The sequence below is a fragment of the Coloeus monedula genome (genome assembly GCF_965178545.1).
Source record: "Coloeus monedula genome assembly, chromosome: 3".
Lineage (NCBI taxonomy): Eukaryota > Metazoa > Chordata > Aves > Passeriformes > Corvidae > Coloeus > Coloeus monedula.
Window position 1 is genome coordinate 44001078 of NC_138783.1, and position 19157 is coordinate 44020234.

At 36.0% G+C, this 19157-nt stretch overlaps 1 protein-coding gene across 1 annotated transcript in view; it reads left to right on the forward strand.

Moving 5' to 3' along the window:
- DDX10 (DEAD-box helicase 10) overlaps nucleotides 1-19157 on the forward strand; it is a 160882-nt gene that overhangs the window by 16800 nt on the left and 124925 nt on the right. Inside the window, exons 10-11 of the mRNA XM_082278922.1 lie at nucleotides 9437-9538; nucleotides 16256-16343. Coding sequence (XP_082135048.1) covers nucleotides 9437-9538; nucleotides 16256-16343 — 190 coding nt within the window. The remainder of the gene's footprint in view (nucleotides 1-9436; nucleotides 9539-16255; nucleotides 16344-19157) is intronic.

Sequence of the window (19157 nt, forward strand, 5' to 3'; positions counted from 1 at the left end):
TATATGGCATGAAAAAAGTGTATAGGCATTTTTTTCGTGCAGTCATGATTGCGTTTGTGAGACAAGACACCAAAAAGTCTATTTTATCTTTTTATTAACTCGTAAATACCTTCAGTTTTGGATGTACCTATATCCTTGCAAGTCTCAATAATGAATTTCTTTCTTTCCTGGCATTACATGTATCCCTCCACTTAATGTTATAATTTTTTTTTGCTTCAGAAGCAACTATTAAAAGCTGCTGCTTGAGTTTAGTGATTGTTCTGTCATGAGTCTTTTTAAAGGCACCAACACTGGAATGTTAAACAGAATAAATGTTTTTGCTCTGCAGTTCTTATCTGTGGTATGTCCAGAGCTATATATAAGATTTAGATCTGACTGGCTCAGACTTCTGATGGCATTTAATCCAGCCTAGCTGGTTAGATTTCTTAGGTGCTTACACTGACTTAGGAAAGTAATTGTGGTTTTGTTGTTGTCATTAAACGTAGTGTGCACACAGGCATGCGAGTTCTGTCTAGCTCTGTGTATGCTTTTCTTTCTTTCAGTAAATTATATTTCTGAAAACAAATAGAAAAATCCATCTTCCCAAAGTGGAATACTCTGTTACCTGCCATCTTTGTAGTGGCTGGTATGATTAGACCCAAAGAGGTATGACTAAAGACTTTTAAGAAGAATGTGTTTTTTGATGCTTTGTGAATGTTGGAGAACACACACGCCTGTCAAATTATAGACAGGTGAAGGGGGCAGGTCATAGAATGATCTTATTCTGTCTGTAATACTCTGTAGTATAAGCTCTGAATCTCATTAATGCTCATTGGGTCTCTCCTTAAATAATTGCACATTATATGTGTGAAAGTGAGACTAATAAGCCTTAAGAGTAATGTGGCAATAAAGCATTTAAAAATGTTAGTGAGTTAACAGTACCTTTTTCAATGGTGGAAACTTGATTTTTATTCTTTTTTTAATGGGAAAAATATTTCAGGGATATATGTCTTGGGTCCTGAGTAATCAGGACAGCCAAGATGACAACTCCTTGTTTGGATTATTTTTCTATTTTTATTTTAAGACCCACTGTAGCACTGTTAATGTTGTTTAAAAATAAATGCCATATTAAGACTGTCTCATATTATATTGCAGACAAGTCATCATCCTAACCCAAGTTAAGTAAAAATAGCTGCCAGTGGAGGTCACAAGACATTGTTGACACCACATTTAACTTGGAATTCATATTACTAAATTTTCTAAAATTGAAACTGTATTCTAGCTACACTCTTGACAGTGGCCCCTGATGCTGCAGTTGTACTGACTGGCACTGTGTTATCTGCTAGAATTCTCTTCCTAATGGAATGGTAGGAACGTTCCTGTACACTGAACGATGAAGTGGCCAAGGTTATTGCCTGCTGACATGGAGCTATGCCATAAGATGGAATAACAAAATAAGTAAGCACACATATTTTAACTCAGCAGAGTAGACACAGCTGCTGTGGGAAATGAATTGCTTCCAGTGTAGGCTGGAGGAGCCAACAACCTCCCAAGGCCTTTTGAAATCAATTTATTGTAAGACTAACTTGATAAGGTTGGTGAGCCTGTTCTTGTCCATTATTCCTTGTAACCATGACTGGCAAACAGGGACACTGACCCAGTATGACTGAAGGAAGGAGATTGTGGTTCTGCGGCAAGAGTAAAACCCAGTTGTTTCTCTGAACTTGCCAATAGGTATAAAAGGGCTTCTTTCCAGACAGAAAAAGGAAAAAGATACTAATGGTCACTGGAAAAGAAAAAATGAACAGAATCAATGTCTGACTTCATAGAAAAATTTACTGATAATTTTTGGGGGATACTGAATTACAGTCTGTGCAATGGAGTAATAGAAATGAACAAAGCATTAGAAGTGGTCTAAAGCAACACCAACAGATGAAGCCAGTTCACGTTTTGTTGTTTAAATGCTCAGTGGGATGTCAGACTGTTCACAGTCCATGGGAAGAAGGTCTTCTTCCTGAATCGAGGACTCAGCAGTGAACACTGACTGTCTGCTGCATTTGGTCAGCTGTGAATAGTCAAGACACTTTCTGGTCTCTTGTAATTTTTGTTGGGCTGCTTTGGTAAGACTTGCTGTAAATGGTACAGCACAGTTTCAGATTGCAGTGCACACAGATCTCTTGTTAAAGATTTGTTGTTTTAAACAGAAATACGTATTGCAAAAAAGAGGCCATTGATCATGTAGACGGGATAGAAATTTCAATATGCATTTATTTTCTATGCTCATTTGTCATTTAAAGAACCAGAATAACAAATCACCATATTATGAAAGAAACCCGGCAGTGTAGAAGTTATGATAAATGGTAGATAAAACTCTTCTTGTTACTGGGCCTGGAAAAATAATGTTTTCTTCATTTGAAGCTTAGATTTCACCAGTCCTCATTATTTCAGAAGGCCCAGAAGGTAGTATGATTGGAAATAAAGTTTTGCCTGAATTGAGCCTGATATTGGAGACCTAAAAAACCTGTTACTTTGCTTAAGAAACATGTTTAGAAATAGTGGCTTATGTAGTCACATTTAATGGTTGAGTTTTAAAATTAAACATGAATTACTGTATTTCTGTAGAACCCCTTAGGGGTAGATATGGATGTTAGTTTCTCTTTGTTAAAGGGTATTGTGTGGGTGAACAGATTTATTTGTTATGTGTATCAGGTTGAAACTGATCTGCTCAGAATAAAACTATCCATTCTGATATGTTTTGGATATATTTTTATAGATGTCTTAACATTGTTCCATTACACAAAAATGTGCAACACGGCAAATGCCTGCATCAATTAAATGTCTTTTCCTTCACTACTGTAGTTGTTAATAAAAAAATTGAAAACAGTTAAATAATTAAATATAAATTACATGCTAGAAATAGTAGAACTTGACTCACTCTAACTTTTTTCCTAATCCATCTTATGTTATGCATGATCGTTAGGTTATTTGCTAATATTTCACTGCTGTTTCTTGCAGTCTTTGCAGGAGCAAATCTTTGCTCTAGAAAGAGGAGTCTGTGCTGCTTTTTGTATTTTTGCTCATCAGTTTTTCCACATGATGAAATCATCTTGTTCTTGATTCTTTATGGAAACTAAAATTATGTGCAAAGATTTAAAGAACATTATTTTTGTGAAATCAAGTGGTCCAGATTATTTCTGTTCTGAGAAGGGTGTGAATGGTGTGTAGTGAATAAATGATTGCCTTACATGGTGAATAACTTAGCTTCACAGTGGAAGTAACTATTCAGTAGTTTCGTATTTATAGTTTTGCAACTGTGTATGCTAAACAAAGGGTCTGTTAGAAGAAGAGTAAAAATACATAATTAGGGTGTATCATCATGCACGTGCAAAATCAGGCATGTTTATTGGGATTGGTTTTGATGCTATTCCAAATGCTTAACTCATTGCCCTTAATGTTTTGAGGAGAGCAGTCTCTTGCTTGCTTCTGGTAAATCTCTAGCAGATTTGGTGTGAGTGAGAAAGAGACAGTTGAACAGTTGATCTGGCTTCCCTGGTGCCCAATTTCCTTTCTCTGAAACGATTTACTGTGGAGAGTTTCTGGAACACTGAAGTATCTGAAGGTGGCTTGTTGGCTTGGAATGCAATACTTCTGGGAATGGGCTTTGATTTAAGCTCACCAGTTTTGCAGATGAGATGACAGCATATGTTGATGCTATCCGTGCTGGCCCAGTTAGGCTAAAATTAGATCTTTAATCAAGTCAACCTGGTAAAGTCCCATTCAAGTTACAAATTTAAAAAATCCACAAAATACTTTTCTTTTGAGTATGGTGGTAAATGTGTGACGTCCAGAGTATAAAAAAAAATTATACTTAGGGTTCGTGCATGTTCATGTGTGGTAAATATCTTCAAAAACATTATCACCTCCTGTATATTGCATTTTCTGTAAAGGGAAATATTCCAGTTCAGGAAACTGTTATGCAAGTATCTTTATACCCACAACCCTCCTCCCTCAAATTTTATGATTATCTCATCATCTCAGTTTTCTCCTTTACCAGCTTTTAAAATAGATTATTTTTTATTGCCAAACAAAGTGGAAATACTGCCTTTAACTCTGGAAATTTGGCATCAACTTATGTTTTCTGAAATACAAATGTTAGGGAAACATGTTGTAATACATCTGTTTGAGACAACTTGTGTAACATTTCCTGTAAAGTCTGCATATCCATTCACCTTATCCTTACAGTTCCCTTTCCATAACTTTTTTCCTACTGGATATTTGCTTTTACAGCAGAACACTGGTGCCTGATGACCATCGTGAGATGGTTCCCATTCCTATTTTATTCTCTTATGACCAACAACTGACAATAAAGTGTGGTGCATTTGACTGAGCTGTATGTTACAATGGTCATGGCAAGGATGTAGAAGAACTCTGAATGTAGTTAGAACAAGCTCAACTCTAGCTGCATGGCCAGGTGGAATTCATTAACAACCACAGTATGCTTTCATTTATTGCCTTTGTAATAATGGTAATGTTGTTTGCTTTAATAGTATTGCCTAGTATATGCAGCTGTTGACTGGGTCTGATCATGGATGGGTTAAGATAGGTTAAGATTAGGCAACAACTGAGTGTCTGTTTGGCCTGCATGAAAACCACTTTTTTCTCATCCTGTCTTCACTGGACTGTTGCCGTTCTATTTCTTCATGCTTGATACCAGCTGTCGGCTCAGGGTGATTTTTAGCAGAAGTTTAAGATAGATTCTGTCATGGTGCGTAAACTATCCTCTTAATTTTAGCATGGTTTTTATTTTTTTAATCAAGTGAAGCTATTCGGCAACACTTGGTGTTTCTTTGCTAAGGAAATGGGGTTCTTAACATTTTTAAACCATTTTTCTCTACTTGTAATTAGCCAGTACCACATTGTCCTAGGTAATTTATCTCACTTCCTCTTTGTCTGCCTTTGGCACTTGCCCTTGATTGTAGACATCTTTCTTTTTCTCATCTGTAGTCACTGTAAATATAACCCTCTGCTTTATAGCTCTAATGATGATTTTCACAGCTTCCTGCTTGTAAGTCATGACTGAGTTGCAGAGAAGTTGCTTGCCTTTTTCAAAAGTATTAAAGTCAGTAGACACTAGAAAATAAGGCAGATATGAACTAGAAGTGATTTTTTTTCTCCCAAAGACTTTCTGCAAGTAAGATGCAATTTTCCGTGGACATGGAATAAATTGTATCTTGTACACTTAGAGACTGTTAAAATCACAGTGCAAAGATGAGTCCCTTCGCTGGTTTCTTGATCACCTTGAGGGGGTGACAAGAGATCATCAATTACTACACAGTCCAAGAAAGTTTGATTACTTTGAGGTTTTCAATTTGCTTTTCTTCAGCAGAATCAAAGTGCATACTTAGTGAATAATAAATCATCAGAGTGAATTAGCATTTTGGGACAGATGACAGGTTTTGGTGATGATGGACAAGTTGAAGGCTGCAGCCAGCAAGAATGGGGAGAACTTTTCCTAATACGGTCTCATCTGCAGAAGTAGTCCTCCTGCTGAAGAATTACAGTAACCAAGGTTGTTTCTTCACTGCTTTATCATCTCTAAAGGTTTAAAGGTTTTATCTGTGTGCTGAACAGAATTACAGAGATGTTCCTTTGTTTGCTTTAGTGGAGCATTTTATTCCTGTAGGATACTAAGAGATGTTCTTTTCTCCTATGTTTTAGGCATTGTAATGGAAACAACTTTTGATCAGATGTAACTGTTCTTGTTACTGTTTATGTCAGTTTTTAGTACCTAGTGCTTTCCTAAGTTTGCCAGGATGGAAGCTTTTAGTATGAAATATGCAGAAGGAACATCTTGGAAAACTGCAATTTTCCACTGAAGCCTCTCTTCTTGAGATTATCTTTAACACTATATTTTTCTGGTTAAGACATTATGAGGGTTTTTTTTTTTTGTTGTTGTTGAGAAATAAGATAATACTCTGCCCAAGTAAAACTCCTTTCTTATAGGCTGCATTTTGCTTTCTTTATCTAAACGTCCACTGAACAGATGCACACCTTGCCAGATGGTATTTAAGATAGTTTGGTTTTTTCTGTGATATTTTCTTTTTCATGTTTAGCTCTAAGGAACAGTGTTATTATTAAACTGTTTGTTTTAATTAATTAAGTCATGATTACAGTACAAAATGGGCAAAGACTGTGCCTCCTTAACTTCAAATATTTTTAAACTATTGGCATTTAAAAGGGAATGTTTCCAAAACGTGTAAGGAAAAGGATTGCACTGCATCAGTAGTTATCAGATGTCTTTCAGTCCCTTTGAATTTCTGAAGGAATAGCTCTGAGAAATATTTGTGTTGCTTTTTTTCCCTCTTAATAGGTGGCAGAAGATGAGAAAGTATAGGTGCTTGAAAACTTCTCTCTTCTTTGTCTATTTTTTCATGTGATTATTTCTTTACTTAGCTGTAGTACTACTACAATAAGCACTGTAAAAAGGCTTCACAAGACTTAATGTAAACATTGAAATAGTCGTTGTCCATAGATAGCAGATATAATGCTTGGCATTTTTTGTGAATTACCTATGGAATGTGCCTTTAGGATTTGTACTTTCTGAAAAGATAACTGACTCAGCATATAATCAGTTTAGCCCTAATAACATGAGCTCAACTTGAAAGGGTCAGAATGAAGGTTTATCTGATCCTGCATCCTCTTTCAGAGTGACTTTGTGGATACTGCTGGGAAGATATACAAGCAAAACAAATGTAGGATGATTTTTCCTGTACTGTATCATTGGAGATTTTGGTTTTGTGGCTTGTAGAGAGGATATCTGCACTCTCTGTCCTTTGATGAGTATTTCTTACGTGATTTCTATTACTCTGGCCTTTCACAGTGTTTTGCACACTGAATAAAAGAGATACGAAAAAGAAACAATTTAATAGTGCCAAGTCAGGTAGTCTGTGATAAGAAATACCGCAAGCAACAAAACTATACAAATTACTTCGTGCCTTTGGCTAACTTTAAGGAATCTGAAAAAATCATCATTTGTATGGGTTTATATAGTACAATCAAGACTTTTCTTGACAAATGATGAAGATTGTTAAGAGATTTAACAGAGATTCTTTCCAGATATCAGATCATTCACGTAGCTCTTGTTGGAATCCTTTCCCTTTCATATCATCTGCTTTGGAGAGAAGAGCAGAACTGTGTTATTCTGTACTCTAAATTGGTGAGACTGATATTGGCAGCAACATTATCTGTGTCTTCCTGTCTGGTAGATAAAAGAGAGTATTTTCATCCTTCTTTCCAACAGTGCTCTGAGAGCTCAGGTTTTTTTGATGAATAATTGGCTGTCTTGGTAGTATGATCATCAATTTTTTGCAATAAAATGTGAAGTCCTCTAAGGTTCAGTGGCTTTCCAGGATTTCATTGTTTGTTCAGGTAGTGGCAGTGTCCGACAGGCACCCACCTTGCAGATGTATCATTTGGAATTTGGCTGGGTTGAAATACATAGAACTTTCTTAAAAGGTGCACTTGGTCTCTGTAAGCAAGTTATTCTCAACCTTAATTGTTGTATAAAGGGTACAAACATTCATGGGATGTTTGGTCAGCAGTGACAACATGCTTGGTAAAGATAATAAATTGCCTTAAGCCAAACATATGTATTGCTTTAGACGTCTTTTTTAAGGAAGACTGTGCAAGCTGATATTTCTATATTAAGAACATTTTAGATCTACTACTGAAATGGATTAAAATCAAGTCATTATAGTTTTTGTACAGTACCAAAGTACTCTTATCAATCCATGTACAATCAGTAAATTTAAATGATGTTGGCATGTAACAGATATTCTGCTTTTGTATCATTTTTTTTTCTGTGTAATATTTCAAAATCTAGAATGTAAAGGTTAAAATTTCATGATGAAAACATTTACTAGACATTTGTAAATTGTCTTTAGAAGTCGGTCTCCAAACCTATCAGATACAGCACTGGGGAAAAAAAAATCCCAGGCGTCCAAGAGCATTTTGTTGTGATTTTTCAAATTCATCAAATGAAAGCAGAAAGCTGTAATAAAAGCTGTCAGACTATTTTAACTGCAGATTTTGTTGCTACTTCCCTTGCTTACTGTGCTGTGACAGATAGTGTTTATAGTTTTCAAACAATTCTGCAGTACTGTTTTTGCCAAGTGATAACTGTTTATCCTTGGAGAAGTGTAGGCTCCCTGTATTCCACTTGAAATGATTTTTATCAGTTAATACTATGATTCTTGTTTGGTGTGCCTGAGAACATCCTTCTGTGCTCCCTGGCCTCCCTAAGAAAGGGAGTTCAAAGCTGCTCTGCAGAGCAACTTACCAGTCTGGTTTTGCTTTGTCCTACACACTGCTCTCATCAGTTGGTTATGAGTTGGATTCTGTCCAATTCTGGCATACTTCTGAAATTCAGTTGACATTTTTTTTTTCTTGGTAATGTAGGACTTTGCAATATTTTGTTATCAATCTGTACTCTTAAGAACTATTTGTAAATATAAAGAAGGAAACAGTGTAAGAGCTACAGTAGAAACAGACTTAGTGCATGCAAGCTCATCATTACCCATTTCTTCAGAACAACTTAAACCCATTGCATTGTTTGTTTACTAATGCTATTGGGTACTTTTTTCTATATGAATGTCCTGAAGTCAGTAGATGTGCTAAAAGCAGGAGCTGATATTTTATTGCACAAAAAGAAAATGATCAAGAAGATGCTTTAAGCATAAATTAACTGATTTTTTAATGTCTTTGCTAACCGTGTATCTTGAGCAATTACCAGCTCATCTACATTTGATACAGCTGTTAAGTGCACTGAAGAGTGAATGCTAGATACATTCTTATGGGATCAGTCTGATTGTACCTTTTCTTTTGCACCTGAAAACTGCTTCTGTCAATGAAAGAGCTCCTGTTTTTATGCTTTTCTTTCAGTGATGTCTCTGTGACCTGTTAGCCTTTACTGAACATGTAAGAAGGAGTTGTTATTTGAGACCAAGGCACTGACCCTTTCATAACCTTCCCTGTCTTTGACTTGCAGGTTATGCAAAGAGAATCAAGTTTTTACCAAGTGTTAAACCTTGCCTTTTGGTGAAGGGTGAATGCAAGTAGCTGGATTTTCTAGTATTGTAATCAAAGTACACTTTGATCAAGTATCATTTGTTTGCCACTAATACTTCAAATTGAGGGAAGAAGAGAGTTACTGATCTGAATCCATCTTAGCCCTAGATGTTTAGAACTCTAGGTGTAGTTTTAAAATCAGGTCAAGTGGGGCTATTGGCAAGTCACTTAACTGGTTTGCCTCTTCCCTTTGGTAAGTGAGAATTTTTGTCTGTTCTTTGGGCTGCTTATAAGGAATCAAATATAAATTCTCATTGGCTATTGAAAACATCAGCAAAAAATGTAATTTTTTCTTGTTTGCTTGAGGTTTCTTTTTTTCCCTTCTGATCAGGTACAAAGAAGGTGGTGAAGCTTTGTTAGTATTGCTTCCTTCAGAAGAAAAAGGCATGGTGGAACAGCTGGCACAGAGGAAAGTACCTATCAGTGAAATCAAGTAAGTGGCTAATGGCTTGTCTGTTATTCAGCCTTCTTTCAGCAAGAGTAATGTATGCTGAGTCTATGACAATCTTGATAAAGTGCTTTAATTGCCTGGAGCTGGACAAATCAGAGAAATGAATTAGTTTTGGTAGTGTTGTAGAAGGAAAAGACCTTGAGAGGTTACCTATTTTATTGCTGTTCCCAAAGGCAGGATGAGCTGCACAAATCATTCTTATCAGATGCCAATTAATATATTCACAGTTTCCCAAAGAGACCTCATCCATACTTAACAGTTACTACCATTAGCATTTTTTTCTTCAAGTGTCTGATAAGACTTGTAAGTAATTTAAATGAAATATTTCTTTTGTCTTGTGCCAAGAATATATGGAAAAATGATGTATTCTCTTACTCTTTGCAGCTACTTTTTATGTAATTGAACATGATAATGCTTTCTTTCTCTTTTGCAGATTAAACAATTACAATTTTTTTAATCTGTCCCTGTATGTTTTTATTGCTGTTATAATTTTTGTTTCTCTTACTTGTTTTTTCTTTAGTTCTAGACTATTTCTCCAATTTGTCATGACCTTTCTGAATCAGTTAGTTGAAGGACAGGATGTAGAAAATGGTCAGTTTTCATACTAAAGAGAGTGTTCCAAGGGAGACCTGTAAAGAGCTATGCTACCTGTACAAATAGAACTGACTTTGAAGGAGTTGCAGAAGCATATAACAATACCAGCTAAAAATAAAAAAGCATGTTTCCATTTTCTGTTAAATGCAGAGTAATGGATATGTAGGAAACACAAAAACCCAATTGTAAAAATATTAGAAAAAAAGATTACCACTAAAAGAATTGATGGTAGTTTCTTATTTAGCAGCTGTAGGTAGGAAGGAGTTTACTGTTCTCTGAGCCTGTCAGTCTGATGTTGAATTAAAAGAGAAAAGAAAATGTGAAGGAAATATAGAAGAAGAATTGAAAACAAGCCAAAAAATGTGATATGAGTCTGACTCCATTTTTAGCACTTAGAAAGTTCAGGTCACACCATGCCAAAAATTGTACAGTAGAGATAAAATAAATCAGGGAAGGATGACAAGGTAGAAAATGTAAGTTTCTGTATGAGTGGGTATGAGCAAAGCTAGGACTGCTTTACTTTGAAAAGCTGTGGTTTGCATGTAAAGATATGGATATCTAAGCAAAGAAGGTAATTAACTATGCAGAATTTGTCTGTAGAACAATTGTTTTTGAGAAGAAATCAAATTAGGATCAAACTTTAGGTGGTTATTTACACCTCATTGCTTAAATCTTCAGGTTTGCTCAAAATTTACAACTTGCCATCTCTTCAGAGAATAGAAACAGATAATAGAGACAATGCATATAGCACTTGCTGGATTTAAGGTTTAGGTTTTTTTTTTTTTTTAACTATTTTTGTTGTATAGGATATGCCATTTCAAAGGCTCTTCTGAACTGTAGTGACTGCTGTTTCTGTGTAACAAACTGAGTACACAGCAACTGGTGAAGTAAATCCACCTCTTCTGGTCAAACATGTGTATCAAATCCATGTAGGATGCGCAGGAACTTCAAACATAAACAATTTTTGCTAAAACAGTGAAATAAGGACTAGAATGCAGTTCAACAACTACTTAATGACAAACCCAAACAAAACCACACTAAGTGAATGTGGATCATATCAGTAAAGAAACTGAAGTATGATATTTTCTTTTCCTTTAAGCATTATAGTACTTTAAAAGGATCTGCTGTATAACCACTTCAGTAAATAATCTCTTTTTCTAAACTTCATCATTTTCCTTCTTAAAATGGTAGTTATTCAAGTAATTTATCTTACTTTTATATTCAGTAAATAAATGTCTGATCTCAAGCACATTATAAGTATTCCCCCTTTCCTTGTCAGCTAAGCTTTTATCTTCTTAAGTAATGGTGTTAATTGTTTGAACAGCTTATCAAGGGAAGTGATAGAAAAGCCTGTATTTATCCATGTAAATAGAAATCTGTGTTTTTGTACTGGGATAATAATCCAAATTTAATTGGGCAAATATTTTACCCCAAATAAATGCATACTATATTTATAATCCAAGTTAGGTGGCTCTCTGGAGAGATATTCATGGCTGCATCTCTTAACATATTGTTGCTAATCTGATGTTACTGTAATGGAAAACTCTGCTTTTTTTTTTTTTTTTTTTTTTTTTTTTAACACCACCCCAAAAATTCATTCTTGTAGCAAGCCATTAGGACACATGTATAATAAACACATTTAAGTAATGTTCTTAATTGGAATCATTATTAGAAAAGTCAGGGCTTTTGATTGATAACATATTTTAACAGCCTGCCCCAAGATCCAGTTTTTCAATCTGCAAAAACAAACTTTAATAGAATTTGTAACATCACGATGAACAGGAATGCTTTCACTTAGAATTGTCTGCCTAGTGTGTTAAGATTTAAAAGGTGTAGCATTGTACTTGGAAGTGGCTAACTAAAATCCTTAAAAAGTTATCCTTGTAATTACTTGTGGGTTGAAAACCAATTTAATTCTAGAAGTTTTGAACTACAAATTTTCTCATGCTGTTTACTTCTAGCCAGTTTCCTAATTAATCCAACCCCTGTGCGTTTTGTAAGTTTATAAATTGTTTAAGAAGTTGCATCAACCCATGGACCCATGTTCCAGGTCTTCTGGTGAAGTCTTCTCCTGTTGTTTGTCTTATTCACCTAATTATAGATTCTCAAGAATTCTTGCTTGGGAATCAGAAGATAATGAGCATTGCTTACTGCCCACAGAGTGTAACTCGTCAAGTTTCTGAAATTCTCTCAGCAAGCTTTTATTCAAAAGCTTCTTTCTAAAACATGGTCAATTCAAGTGTTTGTTTTGCTGTTCTTGTTAACCTGTTGTCTGGTACAGTGGTCAGAAGAACTCTGTGACTTTTCTTATTTTGTATTTTTTGATTTGCAAATTATTTTTAATGTTCTTTTATTTCATTTAGACAGTCTTTTTGAAACAGTTCCATAATTTGAAAGTAGAAAGAGGAAGAACTTTTCTGTGTTCCTGGATACCTATTCAAAAGACTAGGATTTAGGCTCTTTTCCTAATTTTCAGTTTGAAATCTAAGCTGCCTGTAGAGGTTTGAAGTAAACTAGTCCCTTCTAATCAGCACAAGCTGCCAGTTTACAGGTAGTGCTTTTAACAGTACATAACTAATTCATTGTTCAAACCGAGCAAGAGAAAGTGCAAAAGATGCAGTAATAAATACCAGATCATAGAGCATTCAAATATGGTAAAAAAGGTAGCCTGAAAGTATTAAATAGTATGTACTTGTGTAAGGCATCTGTAATCTCCTAGTTTTCCGTGCAAGCTGTAAACTGAAATTATTTTTGATAGTATTTTGAGGTTACTTTGTTGCATCCAACTTTGTTGGATAAAAAGATACGAGGTGCTTCCTCAGGTGTAACCATAACAGATTTTGTGTGTAGAAAATTTTACCAAAGGAAGTGCAAGTGTATAGATACCCATGATGTAGTATCGCTTTCTTTAATCTTATGACAAAAAGTGTTTTTTGAAGAAAACAGCAGTAACAACAAAGCACCTTTTTTTCTTTTTTTTACCTTTCTCACAGTGGATAATACTTAGATATGTATTCCACATTAATACCATTAATATAGGGTACTGTTAATATAGGGAATCTGCTGAAACTCACTGCCTCCCAGTTGCCATAGTTACTGTAAGACAATCCATGGGTGTCACTAATCAGTGTGGTTATGCGCCTGCGTGTGATCCGCTGGTGTGAGCCTTCCTTAGGTCCCAGGCCTCCCCACTCCCTCCAGCCTTCAGGTTGCCTAGTGTAACCATAGGGAGCCACGTTCCAGACTGAGAGCACGGTGCAAAACCTGCTGCTGCTGCTGCTTGGAAGCTGAGTGGAGTATGGAAACTGTTTTGCTCCATCAGGGCAGCAGGGTCTCTTAGGTGGTTGCTGGTCTTTTTGCTTAAATTCTGCTTTGGAGAGGAGTGGTGAAAAGACAGTGTCTAGTTAAAACAGTGCTTGTATCCTAGCATTAAAACCAGGGAAAATGAGAGGAAATCAAGCTGTGTATCAACGGGGAAATTTGGAGATTGCTGTCTGTTCAGTTCATAAGGCCAAGCAAGCTGAGTTTGTGTTTCCATCATGGCAAGTCAGGTGGGGCCATTTATGCAACTGGTAGGCAAAACTGTAGCTTCAGAAAGTTGTACTGCTTCTTAAAGGTAAGATACATGATCACAGAGGAAGAAATAACCAGCCTACTTAAAATGGCAATGTTATAAAATCCCCTTCTATGGTTGGTTTTAGCTCACTGGTCCTTAGCATTTAGGCAAGCTTATAAATGATGGTAATTCATTTAAGTGTTTAGCTTTTACGTTTGTCTCTCCTAATAGTCACATGTATACAATTAATTGTAAAGGGTTTTATTTGTTTAGAAAGAAATAACATACAAACTCATTAAAGCCAAAGTCCAATTTAACAAGGACCAGCTTTCTCATTTTTTGAATCCCAGCAGTAGAGGAAGATGACAGTGGGTGACTGCCATGGTACAGTGTTGGAGAAGAGAAAATCCAGTACTATTCCTCTTTTTTTGATATTCAGGTGTTGCAAATTTGCTCATTCATTAACAAACACATAAGCTCAAAATGTGCCTGGGGTACCATGTTCTTAATTGACATTGCTGAGATTTTTACCACATTATCTAGCCATGCTTTTGAATGTGAAGTATCTTGTGGGTTTTGTCTTTTTCAAACCCTTTTCTTGCAAATTTCAATCAAATTACTCAAAATTTATATGCAGTCTACAAAATGTTGCTGTATTTTTTCTAGAATTGTTGTCTGTTATGCTTGGAGCCTCAATGACATATAGTCTCTTATAAATAATGAATCATATTCCTACAATAATCAAGTCATAGAAAATAATGAGTAATAGCATGTCCAGGTGAGAATTGGAACTTGGTAAGCATTTTGAGTTTGACAGTGGCAGCAGGGAGTAGTTGGCAGTCTCAGCTACTCTTTGAGTACTGCTCCAAGGCCATTTTTGCATTACTTGAAGATTTCACATAAACCGTGTTTCCCTATTTTATGAGAATGTACAACTGCCAGATGCTTTCCTGACACCAGATACGACATCTGCTGTTTCTTTCCCATTCTTAAGACCTGTTAATGCTGCTATGGAGGATAATCAAACTGATGAATCATATTTTGCTTCTGACTAAGCTGTGTTAGCTGTTGTGTACTTGCTTATTTTCTTTAGGTCCTTACAAATTGTTTTTTTTTGGTATCAAGAAAAAGTTAATTGTTTAACTTCCTTTTTGCCCCCTTTGAATATGAGCACGGTATTTGCCTGGCCTGTCTGATAGGATTTTTTTTCCCTCATCTCAGATGAGTTCTTAAGATTAGATACAACTATGACTCAAAGTGCTTTTACTTTCTCTAGTTGCTATGGAGCAAATTTATTTTGACCCAGCTGATTTATCTGAGTACTTGGTCGCCCATGATTTGTGATTGTGGTGTGAGCTTGCACTGTGCTGTAGCTGTTAGCTGACTGATTGCAGCTGCCACTTTGAGTGAAGACAAGGAGAAAAGGCACTGGCTAATTTAAGGGCTTTGGGGTCATCTCTTAGCAGCTTTCCCATAACTTAGCAGCAATCCACTACTTTTCTGGACTTATTACTGATGTTCATATTAATTTTTTTATAACTCATGCTATTCCTTCTTTACTTTTTCTATCATTATATTCCAAAGATTTTTTGGTCAGTTTGTCCCCCAATTTTTCATGCTTCTTTTTTTCTTTCTTATGTCTTTACACTTTTAGAGCCAATTGTGTGTTGTCTGGAAACTGGAACTCAAGTTTTTTGATCTTTCACTAAATCTGCAGCTAAACAGTGCTTGTATACACTGTAGTTTTGCCCTGGCTGTATCTGAACAGAGTGAAGAAATTGAAAGGGAGTGAAGTTTGATACCTGTTTTCATATTTAGTGAGAATAACTTCCCACCATGTTTGCTAGGTTGTATTATACACTAGGGTGGCAGTAGCAGCTCAGGAGTAGGTGAGAAGAGATCTGGGCAAATAAACCTGCAATAATGTAGGTATCACTGGAATAAGTTTAAAAATTCAGAATCTGGGAGAGGACCAGTATATCATTTTAGTAGGTTTAATGGCATTTTCTATAGTACAGTCAATATTCTTTATTTATTTGAGAAGCTCTTAAATCTGTTTAATCTCAATGTCCTTTATTATTGCTCACTTGGTATTCTTTCTAAGAAGTACTTAAATTTCAGTATTCCTGGCACAATGAATCTTATTTAAGCTTTTAAAAATGCTGACAATTTCCTTTTGAAGACTTTTATTTCAGCATAAAGTAGTACTGTAATTCATTATGCTGTTTTTGTATTTTTGCAGTATTTTTATAAAATCAAGAAGTTCTTTTCTGCTAGTTTCTGCTTTGCTTTGGAAGAAGTTTCACCACCTTCAGTGAAAACTGTCTCTGAATAAAACAGCTATTTGTCTTTTCTGCATTATTTATTTGAGGAGTGTAATCTTCATCGTTAATATGGTTCCATTCTGTGCTGTTCCAGTGGTAATAGCTCTGTGCATAATAAAACAATGAAAAATATGCAAAGATACTCCTGAGAACTTAGTACGTGCTTATTTTAGCATGTTCTCATAATTAAAGCTTGCCTTTTTTTTTTTTTTTGTTTTTAATTAGAATTAATCCTGAAAAACTTACAGACATCCAAAAGAGGATGCAAGCTTTCTTAGCTCAAGATCAGGACTTAAAAGAGAAAGCTCAAAGGGTAAGTCATCTGCTACACTGTAATTCTTGGGGCATGTTAGTTGAATTAGAACTTCTGATTGAATAACTGACCAACTCATACATGCCCTAGAAGCAGTGCTTGGAACTGAAAAACCACCAGAGATGATTTGAGCACTTGGAGAATTTCCTGTATTAGGAGAGAAACATAAATTAGAGGGAACCAGAGTCTTCTCAGTGATGCCTTGTGACAGGAGAGGAGGCAACAGGCACAAACTGCTATACAAAAAGCTCAATTTAAATCCAGAAAAAGCCTTTATTGTGAGGGTGGTTCAACACTAGAACAGGTTGCACACCAAGGCTGTGCAGTCTCCAAGTGCTGGTTATTAAAAACTGGGTTCCTTCCTGAGCAGCCTGCCCTAGCTGACCTTGGCTTGAGCACGTGCGTGGACTAGATGGTCTCTGAGGTTTCTTCTCAACTTCAACCGCCCTGAGAGTTTATTGGAAAGCTGATGTAGAAAATTTCAGAATAATACTACTAATGAAAAAGCTTACTTAAAAGTAGCAGATCACACTACTTGACTTAAAAAGTTAGAAATACAAAACCATGTAGGCCTCACATGCCCACCTTGATCAATTTTTATTGTCATATATCCTGAATATATGTGACAATTTGTCCTTTCTCAGGGTAAAATCCAGTGCATTGAATAAAGCATTTTAACTTTTGTTTGTGTTTAAATGAGCAGCAAATAGCCAGGTAAAATGGAGAGTTATGCGAATGGGTTTATGAATGAGATTTCTTTATTGTGCTGGTTAATGCTGGGCGACTTTATGGACAGTATGTGAATTTCACCAAGTTTTTATCAGGTTTGGGGAAAACTGGAAGGGAAACTTCAAATGACTAAGTAGGTTCCTTGATGAGAATGAGCTCAGTTGTAAAAGACACTTTCTGTGAAAGGTGGCCTGTGAAACATTTCTGGAAATTGTGCTGCCTCTTGCCATCATTAAACATGTTTGCTGACCTTTCCCTGGTTTTATAATATTTTTAGGCCATGAGCTCTTTGGAATAGAGCTTACTACTTGTTTTATTGAAGCACTGCAATGTGTTGGTTTTCCAAGGCTGGTTGGTTTGTTGTTGTTGTGTGGTTTTTTCCTGGCTTTTTTGTTGTTGTTGTTTTGTTTGTTTTGTTTTTGAACTGTGTATATCGTTAGCCTATGAAGTCTGTAGTTGTATCAAGTCTCTTCAAAACTATATAAAATTGAAAGCTCAAATTGAGACGCAGGGAAACACAGTTAGAAGGATAATAGGCAAATCTTTCATGTAATTTTTCTTATATTTGTAGGTCAAATTAAAAGAGTACAGCCAAAGGCCACATGGTGAGAAATCCAGAAATGCCAAAGCCTGAGAAATATATGATTGCAGAGATTCTGTATTAGTGTTAATAGCTTTTTATTTGTATGAGCTAGTGTGGGGACTAATAACACTAGAAGGTATACTAGTAAACTTGAGTAGTAGGGTGAAATGAAAACAGGATTGTGAAAGCTTAGAGAAACCAGGAATTTCAACCTTTCTGTTGAACTGGGACATTAAATGAGTCAAAGTTGACATATTTAAAACACTTGAGATTCATCTCACCTAGGTGCAGATACCTTCTGTGAGTTAGTCTGCCTGAACTTTCATTTATAGGTGATAGGGCGGAATAAGCACTTCTACAAATGCCTCCTGACACAGATACCTTGAAAACCCTTTGGGATGGATGGATAGATGAATGGTGGTTTCTTTGTGCTGCAGAGGTAGGCTATGTGATGTGACCTAGCTTGGATGCCTGCAGTAGGGACGCTTAGTGAGTCAGAGGAATGTCGTTCTTACTTTCCTAAACAAGGAGATTTAAATCAAAGTGCCTGGGGAACTCAGTGGGAGCTCTGTGAATAAAATTTCCAAGGCAATGTTCCAAGGGAATGCTTTTGAAAACTATTTTTGGTTTTCAGGTATTCCAGGTTTTTGTAGTGCATGAAGCGTTACTTGCAGCAATGTGGAATGTCAGTGTAAGCTGCATCCTGGCGCTGCACAGGCCAGAGGCACTGGTGAGGTGTCACGATCACCTCCAGCTGCCATGGGAAGTTGCAGTTTTACCAATTTATGTCAGAAGTGACAGAGCAGCTGGCTGGGGGAGGATGAGAGTAGGAGGAATCCAGCATCATCTTAGTTGGAATGAAAACATTAACAAACCTCTGTTTCCGCTTTGGCTTTTTAAGATCTCATAAAAGGGAGAGAAGGATCGTTCTGAATTGAGCAGAAGAAAGTAATGATAAAGTTTCAAAATAGGCCAAGAATAAATTCAAACATGGGCTGTCTGTCAGTGTTACAGATAAAAACTTAAATTTTTTTTGAAAAATTCTAATTGCCGTATAATTACCATTTCAACCTATTTTTGTTGCAGTTTTAAATTTATTGATAGAAGAGCAGTGTTGTTGCAGGCAAGCTGTAAATACATTCAGTTTTTTTGTAAAACTTGAAGTACGGACAAGTGATTTATCATGAAAGTGTCCCTCCTTAATAAAGTTTAACTACAAATGTTCAGACGTACTATGCAAACATGCCAAGTAGTCTTACATGTCAGTGTAAATAAAGCATTAAAATTAATGCAAATGAAATCCTGACCTTGGATCCTTATCTGAAGTGCTGAATTTCTCAGAGGCATGGGCGTTATGTTGTGTAGCCTATCTGTTGCAAGCTACCAACTTCTTGACATTTGTAGTGTAAGAAACAAATAAATTCCGTACCTGAATGGATGAGATAGCAATGAAACAGCACAGCTATGCACAGAAGTCCAGAGAGGATGGCAGTCTACCATCG